The following is a 13,191-nucleotide window of genomic DNA, read 5'->3' on the forward strand; positions in this document are numbered from 1 at the left end:
CACTCGAAACCAAGGCAAAATACAGTTCTTACATTACTTAAGATCTTACAACGAATACAGCACGCGTTCGCGATCACAAATTTAGTACATTAAGAAAGGCGAGCACACTTTGGAGCTAGACTCGTGGCGGTAATACGCCACGAGGTAATCTACCTTGTAGGTCTCAAAACTCCACATTCTCATGATTTTACGGAATTGAATAACGGGAAATCGCGGGACCCCTGCAAAGTCGTACGATTCTGGAAATTTCATCGAAATACAACGAGTGACAGAGTAATCGATGCAGTAATCTTACCCCAATAAGATTTTTCGCAAAATCGCGACGTTGATTCGTGAAACGTGATTCTCGACACCAGCGGTCGATTGGGATTACTCGATAACGGCTAGCGTCTTCACGTTTTTCTCTTCCGGAAGCGAATATCGCAAACCCCTCCATGAACTCGTCCTGGCACAGGCGTGACTAGTGAAAAGTAAATCCTCCTAGCAGAGTGGTTTCCCGACGGCAGCGATCCTTTCGTCGCTTCTTCGGGATCTTCCCCACGATTTCTGACATACGTCATCTGGACAACGGCCTCCGACCTTCCCTCATCCCTCACCTTCTCTAGAGTCTCTTCAGAAGAACAGCAAGTTGAGACCGTCCAAGGTTCGGATATGGCAGATATTTCGTTAGCTCTCTGGTTCACCATGGTCTGGAAATGTATATTTATATTTATGTAATGAAATGTGTATATTTGTACAGAGCGTTTCAGAAATTCTCTATAATATTGAAAATTGCCGATCGCAAAGGGTTAAACATGTCTGGGCAAATGGAAATATCGCGCGCGGTTTTTGTGTCCTTTGTCGGAAACTTGGACAGTATTTCAAGAGCGAGAAAGTAAAATTCACTTTACATTCGCCTTTTCTTTTAACTTTCCGAAGTGGCCCGAAGTGGCGAGCTCATATACACGTGACTCCTAAGGTGGTGTGTGTAATGGAGGGGGAATTTTTCACTAACTCGCATTGTCAATTTGGGTATCACAGATTCCGATTCCACATAGGCAGCCTTTTAAATTAGGCGCCACCTGGTTTGCAAAAGCCCAACTAAACTTGTCACATTTTTTGCTCTGTTTTATCGATAACCCAGTCAAAAGCAATACTGTGGTATAGTTTTACACCCTGATACTTTTCATCCTTATATGAGAACATTTTGGCCTGGGAAAGGGTTCATTCGATGGAAAAAAATACAACGCAGCGCAGTCAACTCGCGATTTCGTTCAAAATACTCTCTAAATTGCATAAAAATGCTTAAATTTCTATAGCTGTCAATGATAGATTTTTACTCTACTTTATAACACTTGTATTACTAAGTATCAGCAGAATTTCGTTAAATCGCGAGTTGACTGCGCTGCATTGAACTTTTTTCTTTCGAATGAACCCATTCCCAGCTTAGAATCATCTCATATAAGGACGAAAAGTGTCAGGGCGTAAACCCCAGTTTTTGCCTAATTTTGTTGGTAATGTCGCCGCTCTGACATATCTGATCGTACCCCTTTAAGATATTTGCTATTGGACTTTTCAATCCCTATTTCTATTCTTGTACTTTAAGTTTCTTGAGCCTTAAGTTTGGGCGTGAAAATTCCTATTTTCTTTTTACTCCACGGCCATATGAATTAGATTAATGAGAATAGTAGTAGCACTTAATAGTAATAACACTATAACTAACCTCCATCGAACAAACACTGTATTTTTTGAGACGCTCTTAGATATAGACTCTTGCACTTAGCTATCAGTCCAGCTTGCATCACTGTCCAGCACAGAGCGTTTTAATTTCTGCGAGTTCTATACAGGGTGTAATAAGTATGCGTTGAAATATTTTAAGGAGTGGTACGGTACCCCAATTGGATAACAAAATTTCCTATGATATAGTGTCCGATTTGCCTCGATTTTGCAATAATAATGCTTTAAAGTTAACATGTCTGTACGGTAAACTGCTAATCTGAGGATTGTATAATTTGTTATATACATTGGGGAGGAGAGATAGAAAAAAAATCTCAATACATTTTATTGTATCTCTTATGATTTAAGATTTATAAAGCTTTAAACATCGAAAATGCTTGCGGAGAAGAACATAAGTAATACGAAACACGATTAAGCGTACACCAAAAGATTGGCTGCAGTCAGCTGGTTAAGATAACCCCGTGCTCGACAGAACGGGGATCGTTCACAATAAGAGTTCAATTGAAGGATTTATGTCTATGAGGGTCTTAACACTTATTCAGAGCCTTCGGAAACAGACATAATCTTCTCAAGCAACGAAATGCTTTAAGTCAGCGAATATCAATATCAAAGCGAATATCAAATCTATCAATGTCTCACTGATATGTGTAAGTTAGTCTTCGTTTTAAAACATCATGGTAACTTTAAGGCATTATTACTGCAAAATGAAAGAAGATCACATACTGTATTATAGAACATTTTGTACTCCAATTGTGGTCCCGTATACTTGTTACGTCTTGTATAGTGGTGTCGTCTCTGTAAGACGAGCTTTTCATAGTTTCAAAATAGATTACTTTTCTATGACATAATTATTTTGAACATTCATATGAAGTCAATAATTAAAAATTAATAATTGTTAAAAAATGTTTAGATGCTGGAAATGGTGGTTTAGAATTATCCATGGATGGTGCTGGTGATGTAAATATGACGTGTAAGGATAATTACGATGGAACCTGCAATGTTGAATATATTCCAAACGAACCAGGTGATTATCATGTATCTATAAAATTTGGAAACCAACATATTCCTGGGTCTCCTTTTCACATTTCGGTCATTAATGAAACGGAGGCAAGTAAGGTTTCTGCGTACGGAACTGGTCTTGAGTACGCTCGAGAAAATGTACCAGCGAAATTTATTGTCGACACTTTGAAATGTGGTCGGGGAAAATTGGACATCATGTTAAAGACTGATAAGGGACAAGTGCAGAAGCCAAGTATTGAACGTCGTGAAGATGGATTATTCGAAGTAACATATCAACCACCTCCGGTTGGGAGTAACTTGCAAATTGGAGTCATTTACGATGGGCAAAATATACCAGGAAGTCCTTTTAAACCTAACGTTTTACCTACAGTGGAGCCAAATAAGGTTATTTTGACAGGACCTGGAGTAGCTCCTATTTGCACTGCTTCTTTCCCAGTTGACTTTGTGGTAGACACTTCTAAAGCTGGCTATGGTAACCTCGAAATCCAAGTTCTTGTAAGTAAGCAATACCCAAACAATTTTTATCTATGAATCTTATTTTATCGTTTAGTCACGCATCATTCATATCGTTTGTTTGTATCATTCATCTGCATACTTTAAATATCTTTATTGAATGCTTTTTTTTCGTCATGACAAAAGTGACATCAAAAATATTGAGTAGGGTAAAATAATCCTTTTACTATCGAGTTCCAAAATGTTTACAAGTCAGATGTTCACATTTCGAATAGGATTGAACCGATTACGTAGTAATTTTTTCATGTGAGGTATCTACTTTTGATCAAAACTGCAAAATGTAGTGTTACGTTTTGATTCTTTTTCTTGCTACATTCACTTTCGAACAGTAAACTGATAGTGACTATTTTCTCAGAACATTCTGTGACAGCGACTGTTACATGCAGGTAAATTTCGATATGATATGTAACATTCCATTCCAAGTGTTGCTCTGAATCCAAGTGACCCTGTAACTTGATATTTTGTTAGAGCCAGCAGGTCATTCACCAGCAGGTGTCAAATGTGTGTTGATGACTGACCTAGTATATATTTCGCGTTTATAGAATAGATAGAATACAAGGAAGTAGGAAGACTAGACTGTAGCCTCGCTGGTACCTTACCTTTGAACTATCGTTTTCCAAATTAACCAAATTATAGATGATAGCTTCGTGATTACAGAACACGCGCTGTAATTAAGCATCAATTTCCACAGGTCATTCAGCCCTACCATTTGAATAAATTCTAATCGAATCCTTTATAATCTGTTGTAACTTTTACTTTTGGCGTTCTTCTATACGCACTTAAGTATCAAATACTAAGTCCGTCGAGTGCACAGTTGTTAGTGCCCCACGCGACGTGAAAACTTTGGAGAAAGAAAGGACATCTCATAAGTCTCTTAACGCCGAGCTATTAGGATTCTTCTTATTCGTAAGCTAGTTTCAATATAACCAAACATTGTCAACTTATGTAAATTATATTTTGTATCTCGGAAAAGAGATATCGTGTAACTTAAACTATATTTTCTATTTACGAAACGAGATATAAATGTAATAACACATCTACACTATCTCCGAAACGAGATATAATTAAATAAACTACCTGTACTCTTATACGCATGTATTTAGATGACGACCAATTGAACTAATTCCAAATCATGAATACTCCGACGATTCTGAGGAAGGTAATAGTAGTCTAAACCTCATATATTATACTCTTGTTTATCCCGAGCAACGTGGCCGGGACGCAACAGCGCCACCTCGATTAATCTAGTTTCATAAATTTTAGTTACGATCTGATATAAAATGGAGTTAGTAGTTGGTGTTTCTTCGGACCTCTATCATAAGAACGAATTGAATTGATCCATTTCTATACCCTTGGCTCTTCCACACGTTCTGGTTGTCATTATTGCATTCGAGAGTCTAGATTCAATTGTTATGTGTTACCAACTTTCTTTTTCTCTTTGCCAATAATTTTATCTGAAACATTAACCAGTTACAACTGAAGTTACTTATACTTTTTGCTCTTTAGTCGAAAGACATTTTCAATGTTTAGTCCGTACTATTTACAGGTAAAGCGGATAGCGATCACTGTGTTTAGGTACATAGGGAAAACATGTTTTTTCTAGTTTCCCTATTACAAATATAGGTCTTTTATCCTGAAAAAGTAAAACATTTTTGAACCGATTTTCCATTTTGTAGTGGTCAACGAAAGGGTTAATTAATCCTTTTGAGGTTATATGTATCACTGTCATGAAAAACTATCTACATGTATAAATTAATTGAATCCCTACACGTAGCGAAACGCGCTAAAGGTCTCAAGGCCTTTGTCAAATTTACGAAGAATTGTGCAAGCCGTGTCCTTTTTGGAATCAAGTGATACACTAGTACTGGTATATGTCTTAAGGTAATCCGCTACCTACATCTACTTGCTTATGTTTCGGTTTGTGTTTCATCAGTTAAAAATCCTTTCCATTAGTCAGTTTTATAATGCAAGAACTGGGAATACAGAGCTCCAAATTGGATTCAGATGGTGACCTGTAGCCTAAGGACACACTTACCGGCAGTGGTGACCGACGATTTACAAATCACATATGTGCTCAAAAAACGACAGAACCCAAAAATTGTGATTTTTTAATTACAGCTATAAATCAATTTGATAGATGCATGTGTATTCGTTATAAAAAGTTTATTAATTAAAGATCAAAATTATAGAATTTATTCGAAGAACTCTTCAAATGTAAATTATAAATTATTTAAATAATAACAAGCAAAAGAATTTAATGTATGTTACACATATGCATGTTACGCATGTCTTTTAACCTAAGTATTTGAGTGAGGTAACTTTCATTAAGTAAAACTACTATGTCAATATTATGTATTTAATAGATAATTTTTTCCTTAACTCATAAATAGTTTTTCGCTTCCTTTAAAAACATACTATTTTGGGTGGTGTCATTTTTGTCACAAATGTGTAATATGTTTTCCTACTAGTAATTATCAAAGAAAACCTCACTTATCAGTTCCCCAATACACCGAGTAATCAACATCAATGAAAAAGAACACGTAGTCCAAGAACACATTATGTTATTACAGTATAAATTCCTTAGAAGAATAATGAAGTGTATAATCGACAAAATATCAAGCTGTTTCCCCGCGTCGAGTTGTCGTGTGCTCGAGGCAGAGATACTTGATAACCTCGCGGTGTCTGCCGTGCAAGTCGTTCGGCAAAACGGATTGGTGACCGGATGGGCGCCAGACACTTTTCGTACCAGTTAACGAAAAATCCGAGAACTCACAGTTACTTGAAGCGCAGGAACAGCGGGAAGACCGGCTAGCTCGTGGAAGAGGACAGGTCAAAAATACTGGGAGGATGTTTGCCTTCACGCAAGGTAGGAAGGACACGGCGCGTATCTTCCACAGGTGTTTATTATAATGATTGATGTGCCGAAGGTAATTGCAGATGGTCGGCAATTTGCTATAGCGCGACTATCGTCCGCGACAATTAGCACGCGTGGACTCGCCCGTTACTATTACTACGTGGATCGTAATGACGTCGGGATAATTACAACTAATTACGGCGTGAAAACGCTTGTGACACCCCTCGAGAATACCCGAATCGCGCCCAACACTAAGGCACTCCGTGCTCGAAAATCAAGGCCAAGATAATCTGTGCAGCTTACCTCAATTATCACAGACTGTCCTCCAAATTTTCTACGCTTTTGCGAGTCGGCGCCGTAGGATCATCCCTGCGCTCGTATTCAGCAGATTCTTCTGGTTCATCTGGTTCTCCACGGAAGCGGCAAGTTCTTCAACTCCGAGGGTGGAAGGCCCATGTACTATCCACTGCATATACGGCGTCTGAATTCGGAAATTGCGCGGCCAGCGGGCTGGGACGGTCTCGGGGTTCCTCAGGTTCCTATTACGACCCTAAAACGTCGTGCGAGCTTGGCACGGAGTCATCGGAAACAAGTAGCAATTTCAAATTCACGGTATTTTTCTCCAAGAGACCTCTTCTCTATTCGGTCCTCTTTACAAGGACCGAACAACACCGAGCTGCAATCCAGACCACTCTGACCTCTCTTGCCTCGAGACGTGACTCCTGGGTTCCCTTCTACAGCACAGATAATACAGTGAATGGCACAAAGTACAGACTTTCGATCGAGGATCCGCAACCACTTACAACTATAGTGCTGTCTACAGCACTGCTGGCTAACGTTGTTTTTCGTTCGTTATCCTTGGCACCTAACTGAGTAGCTGGAGGGGAAGGAGAATGAGAAACGACCTCCTTCTGGCTCGAAGGGGTGACAATTCGAAGTAACCAGGACAATAATATCGCCTCGCGACCCGACAATGTGTTTTCTTGGTGTCGAGGTCACCTGCTGTGGTCGAGTTATGCGTCTTCTTATTGACTTCCCGCCGATGGATTGGCGGCACTAACCTCCATTGGTGAAGGTCTTGGTCCATGGTGCCCTCGACCACGGCGTTACTCCGGCGGCAATAGAAGTGTCCGTCATGCACGGTTCATTCAGGGAAACGATCGGGATATTCGGTCACTTTGACTATTCTACGGGTATACCAGTCGACTCGGGTTACGTTCGCCATTACCTCCCTCTTCCTCCCAGCGTTTTTATACATGCTTGAAATGGCGTCCGGCACGTGGTACGAAGCTCCATTCCTGTAAACCACTTTGAAATCGTATTCAAGTAGTTCCAAAGTCCATCTCATCAATCGGCTTGTCGGGTTTTCAAATTACGCAACCACTGCAGACTACTGTGATCGATAATAACAGTGAAGGTGTAGCCTTCTAGATAGGGGCGAAATTTCTTCGTCGCTCCGACTATTGCGAGACATTCCTGTTCAGTAGTGTATATTTCCGTTTGGCCTCCGTCAGGATGTGGTTCCCGAAAGCTATTACTCGTTTGAAGCCATCAACCGTCTGTGAGGACCGCGCCTAATCCTACCGTGCTTGCGTCGTTCTGCAGGGTAAACGGTAGTGTAAAATCTGAGCACAAGTGCGTGGAAGCTGTTGCCATCGTGTGTTGTATTCGCTGGTAGGATTGTTGCTGTTCCTCAATCTACTCCCATGTATCTTGTTTGAAAAATCGATTCAACGGTTCGGCAACCACGGTGAAGTCCGGCAGAAATCGACGATACCAATTCACCATTTCCACGAATCGCAGCAACTGCTTCTGGTTGACCGGTTCCGCATACGAGACTACCGGTGCGGTTTCATGAGAATCCACCTTCAGGTTTTCGTTGTATTTATATTCGTATTCGTACGCCCTGTATAGTGCTGCGTTCGTTTATGTTGAATACCTGGCTATTGGCGCTCGGTCGTAGCTCTCACCTGCCTCTTGGCGCTCGGTCGTAGCTCTCACCGTGCTTCCTGTACATAACCAATTCGAATATTTTCACCGTACGCGGAAGTTATAAACAAAAGGCCTTATTTGATTCTTATTCTATTGTCTCCCTTTTGCCTTCTCGTGATTCTCGGAATTGAACTCGGTAACATACACAAAATATAAGTATGTAAATATGCGAGGAGAAAAGCACTAGTTGTGCTCCGTATCACTAAGGAAAAGAAAATTTGATAATTCTAAATCGTATTTTAATCGCGGCAACAATAGTATCAAGTAAGAACATTATGTAATTGTAATGGCAAAACAAGATTCAAAAAATCCCTTGCTGGATAACGCAATTAAATGATAATTAAACACAAAAATTTAAATAAATCCGCGAACGAATGAAAAAATAAAAAAGTAACAAGAATTAAATAATAAACACATAAATAATAAATCACGTAAATAAATAAATAAATAAATACCAAAGTAAATCAATACACATAAATCAATAAATAAATCAATAGATGAATTAATAAATAAGTGAATGAATAAATGAATACATAAATTAATAAATAAATCAATACATAAACTGGCCGCACAATTTCCGGATTCAGGTGCCGTATCAGCACCGGATGGTACAAGGGCCCTCCACCCTCGGAGTTGAGAAACTTGCCACTTCCGCAAAAGACCAAAGCCTCTGCCGTTTTAGAGAGACTCAAGAGGAAGGCAAGGCGGAAGGTCGTTGCCCAGGCGGCAGGAGTCATAGAAAGTCCTGGGGAAGCCTCCACGATGCTGAGAAAATACGGATCGTCATCGGAGAGGAGCGGCCTATCCCGGGAACCCTGTTCCTCGCATACGCGCCTTAGTGTTGGGCGCGATTCGAGGTTTCCTCCAGAAGTGTCTCAAGCGTTTTCGTGCTATAATTTGTTGTAATTATTCCGACGTCATTATGATCAACGTAGTAATTGTAACGGACAAGTCCACGCGTACCGATTGTCACGGACGCGTGCCATACTGAATTGCTGACCATCTGTAATTACCTTTCGTTGCCGTGCCGTATCGCACAGTACGTCAATCATTATAATAAACACCTGTGGAAGATACGCGCCGTGTATTTCTTACCTTGCCTGTGCCTGCGCTTCAAGTGGTCGTGAGTTCTCGAATTTTTCGTTAACTGTCACGAAAAGTGTCTGGCGCCCATTTGGACACCAGTCCCTTTTGCCGAACGAGTTGCACAGCAGACACCGTGAGGTTATCACGCACTTTTTGCCTCGAGTACAGTAGTCAATAATAAACAAACGAACTTAAACAATAACAATTATCTAAATACTACTTGCCTCTCATATACAGAGGAAACTAACTTAGACACCGTAAATAAGGTAAAAGGCTTAATATTTGGACGTTCAACCTACGGAGGAAGTGTTATAGAATTTTTCGATTACAGAAGTCAAATTATATTAAATTATTTTGCAATTATGTGATAAACTGTGCTTTTGTTGCCATTTAGAAATAATAAAGGGACACTTAACTGTAATAATAATTTGCGAAATGCAAGAAATTTATAAGCTTGGTGAATAGTTCAGTACTTAGACAGCACAATTTGTGAGGCTCAGTGTCACCATTCTCTTACCCCATTAGATGGACATATAATAAAACGTAAATAATTTGAATGTTTCTTGGGGAAATAAGTCAAAAAGAACAAAATATTCTTCATTTCAACAATTAAAGAAATTTTTTTATGTGTATATTCAATTTACTAAAAAAATAAATAAATAATCTATTAATAAATCACTAATTTTGAGGTTGTATTTACCTTCACTTTTTGCAAAGAATGATTTTTACAACTAAGGTACAACTAAGATAATCATAAACATTGTACTATAACTGTAAGTGTACAAATACTTTTTTGGCTTTCAAATTCTTGTATTTCTCGTGTAATTTTTTACTATGCATTACAAAAAATTTTTCATTTGCACGTTATCTTTATATACAGTAGACTGTTAATTGAAATAGTTTTTGTTTATATATCACTTGTTTGTATAAAGTTATTGAAAAAAGGCAAGATATACGAATACTTTTTTGATCCACTGTAGGTTTGACAGGAATAAATGTTTCAATGCAATGCTTGAGGCATAGATAGAGTTCGACAGATTCATCCTCAAAAATGGTATCAATTGCCTGATTCCATTGAATGGAATACAAAAATTCATCGGCAGACACATAATCACCATTGAGGTAAAAATTCCTAATCTGACATTAAGTAGTAGAAAGGGAAATATTTAAGGGAAGGTAGATGAAATTGTATAGGAGGATGGTGGGAGCTAGGAGTTAGGGTTTATTTAATTGGAAAGATTTTAACCGATACAAAGTATACTGTGTTTTTAGAAAATGATTTGCTAGCTCTTTTAGAAAATTGAATGATTCTTAAGAAGATTCTAAACTTTCATACTCGAAGTCACCTGAAGATCATAGTTTTATAAGTTATTATCGCAATTATTATACCCTGACCTTGACCTCAACTATTACGTCATGATGATAAATATATGTAGGTATTGCCATTAAAAAAAAAAATATATGACCTTGAAATCTCGAAAAATGTAATCTTACGAGCAATTTTTTGCTTACTATAATATTTGCCATTTCGAAACAAACAATTTTTTTCTGTGACATTTTACATTCATAACAAGTAGACAAAATATTGAAGATAGTCAAGTTGTGTTTTTTAGTTTAGTTTAGTTAAAATACTTGGAAAATCAACATTAATACCACCTTTGCGTCTGAAAGATCACAAACGTTGTACAAGACTGGTATACATTCGATAAAGCAAAGATGGTTGTTGACATGAAAGTATATATATTTTTTTTTTTTTTAAAGAGAAATGTTGAAGATAGTGCAGTATTCTAACAACATCAATGGGCATAAAAGTGACCATATAAGCTCAATATGGAGTTTTCTACATCCAGTTTTTTAATTAGTCAATTAAAGAAATTTTAGATTAATTAGCAATATACCGGAACATGAGAGGGTACACTTGATTCCGAAACTTATTTTACAACAGCACGGCTTACATTCGAAAACCTTAACAATCAGATGCAGATATATGATAGTGAACCATAAAAGCTTCAAATTTCTTTCAAAGCATCTTCTATCTCCGCAACTGCTTAGGAGACAGACAAGAATGCATCAGTACTTCACAATGAAATCGTTCATATTAAACACAAAGTTCTGATACTGGGGGTTGGAAAATGTTACTAGATCGGTTTAAGTGCTTTAGAGTATTTATTTTGGATAGGATTATAAGACTATGCACTCAGCCCGTCATTTTCTGATGCCCATTTTATTAAACACCTGTATTTAAATAGTCTCGAATTCCTCTGTTTTATCTGTCGATTAAATTGGTTAATCATATGTTTTTAGGGACCAGATCAAATACCCCGCAAAGTCAATATTCAAGATTTAGGGGATGGTAAATACAAAGCGACATATCTGCCTGATGATTGTGGTCGTTATAAAATTTACGTTAAATATGGGGGTAAAGACGTACCTAGTTGTCCGGTGAATGTTCAGAGTGTTTCCACCGGTAAAGCTGATAGGTGTAAGATCAGGGAAGGAATTCAACACACTCTAGCCCAAGGTGAGGAATACTGCATTACAGTGGACACGGAAAATGCAGGTTGTGGTGCAGTAACCTGTCGCATACGTTCTACTTCTGGAAGGTAAGTAAATTATATGTGTACGTTATTTATACAGCCTTTAAGAGGGATACTTGCCCGGAAATGTTCAAAACACATGCATCTTTTGGAATTTTTTAAGGAGAAACTGTTGAACTTTTCTAAGTAAAACATTTTTCTCATACAAAAAAATTGGATAATATAAGAAACACAGTTAACATCCCATAAAACATTTTTTTGAAAGCGTATTGCGGTGACCACTGCTACTCGAAGGTGGATCAGGATGGCAGCTGATGTCAATATTTTAACTTTCAGCTGCCTCCATTTTGGTACAAATTAATTTATTATTTAATATAGTATCTAAAAATTGAAGGATTTTTTACTTCAGATAATCCGCCTCCGAGTAGCAGTGGTCACTGCAATACGCTTTCTATAAAATGCGTTTTGGAATGTTAGCTGTATTTCTTATATTACTCAATCTTTTTATTATGAGAAAAATGTATAAAGAAAATGTGTTTTATATAGAAAAAAAATGATTACCTAGAAAAGTTCAATAGCTTCTCTTTACAAAATTCCTCAAAATGCATGTATTTGAGCGCTTCTACATAGGTATCCGTCCTTAACAAAAAAAAATAATCGAACAGTTTAGGTAGGATCAAATATGTTCTACACTATATGTTATATAACAAAGTTATATAACTTTTTAGAAAATAGAAAAGAGGTATACGTATTACATTTCTCTTTCCTGTTTTCTGAAAAGTTATATAACTTTGTTATATAACACGTAGTGTAGACTCACCTTTAGGGTTGCGACATTACCCAAAAAATTAGTCAAAAACATGAGTTTACGAGAATACACTTTTCGTCCTTATATTATAAGAGTTTAAGTTGAGAAGGAGCTCATTTCATACTGAGTAATATTTTTATGTAAGTTAAAGACTGTTCTTAGTGAAATCATGATTACAATGCTTTCCATTGAACCTTTCTCTATCAAATGAGCTCTTTTCCAGCCCAAAATCTTCTCATGCAAGAAATTTATTTTCATCCCAGCAGTGATTTTTCCCAGATTATGGATAAAATAGATTAAAAAAGTAACAAGTTTAGTTGAGCTAAAGCGCACCAGGGAGCGTCTAATGAGAACGCTTACGATATCCAGATTTAGTCCGCGAGTTGTTGAGAACTTCTCCTTCCACACATACTACCGCACGAATCGCGTGTACCTTTTATGTCCCATAAGAAGTCCTGTAAAACGTTGTTTCAAGAGACACTGTTATGTCACGAACAATAGGTGAGCTCGGCGCTTCGGATCGTTTCGATCCGCTTCGAACAACTTCTGAAAGAAGCTTGGAATGCTTAGGTCCAAATCACCGGCAAATGGCATGAGTCATGTGCTATTTTTTCAATGTCCCAAATATTTTCACTTTCCAATTCGGAAGGAGACTTTTCAATAAG

At 37.8% G+C, this 13,191-nt stretch overlaps 1 protein-coding gene across 3 annotated transcripts in view; it reads left to right on the forward strand.

Annotated features, from left to right (window-relative positions):
• Cher (filamin A protein cher) overlaps positions 1 to 13,191 on the forward strand; it is a 206,614-nt gene that overhangs the window by 110,453 nt on the left and 82,970 nt on the right. For all 3 annotated transcript variants that reach the window (XM_076391756.1, XM_076391755.1, XM_076391757.1), the window contains 2 exons: positions 2,627 to 3,231; positions 11,486 to 11,784. In XM_076391756.1, the coding sequence (XP_076247871.1) occupies positions 2,627 to 3,231; positions 11,486 to 11,784 (904 nt within the window). The remainder of the gene's footprint in view (positions 1 to 2,626; positions 3,232 to 11,485; positions 11,785 to 13,191) is intronic.

This window comes from Calliopsis andreniformis, unplaced genomic scaffold (genome assembly GCF_051401765.1).
Source record: "Calliopsis andreniformis isolate RMS-2024a unplaced genomic scaffold, iyCalAndr_principal scaffold0048, whole genome shotgun sequence".
NCBI classification, from domain to species: domain Eukaryota; kingdom Metazoa; phylum Arthropoda; class Insecta; order Hymenoptera; family Andrenidae; genus Calliopsis; species Calliopsis andreniformis.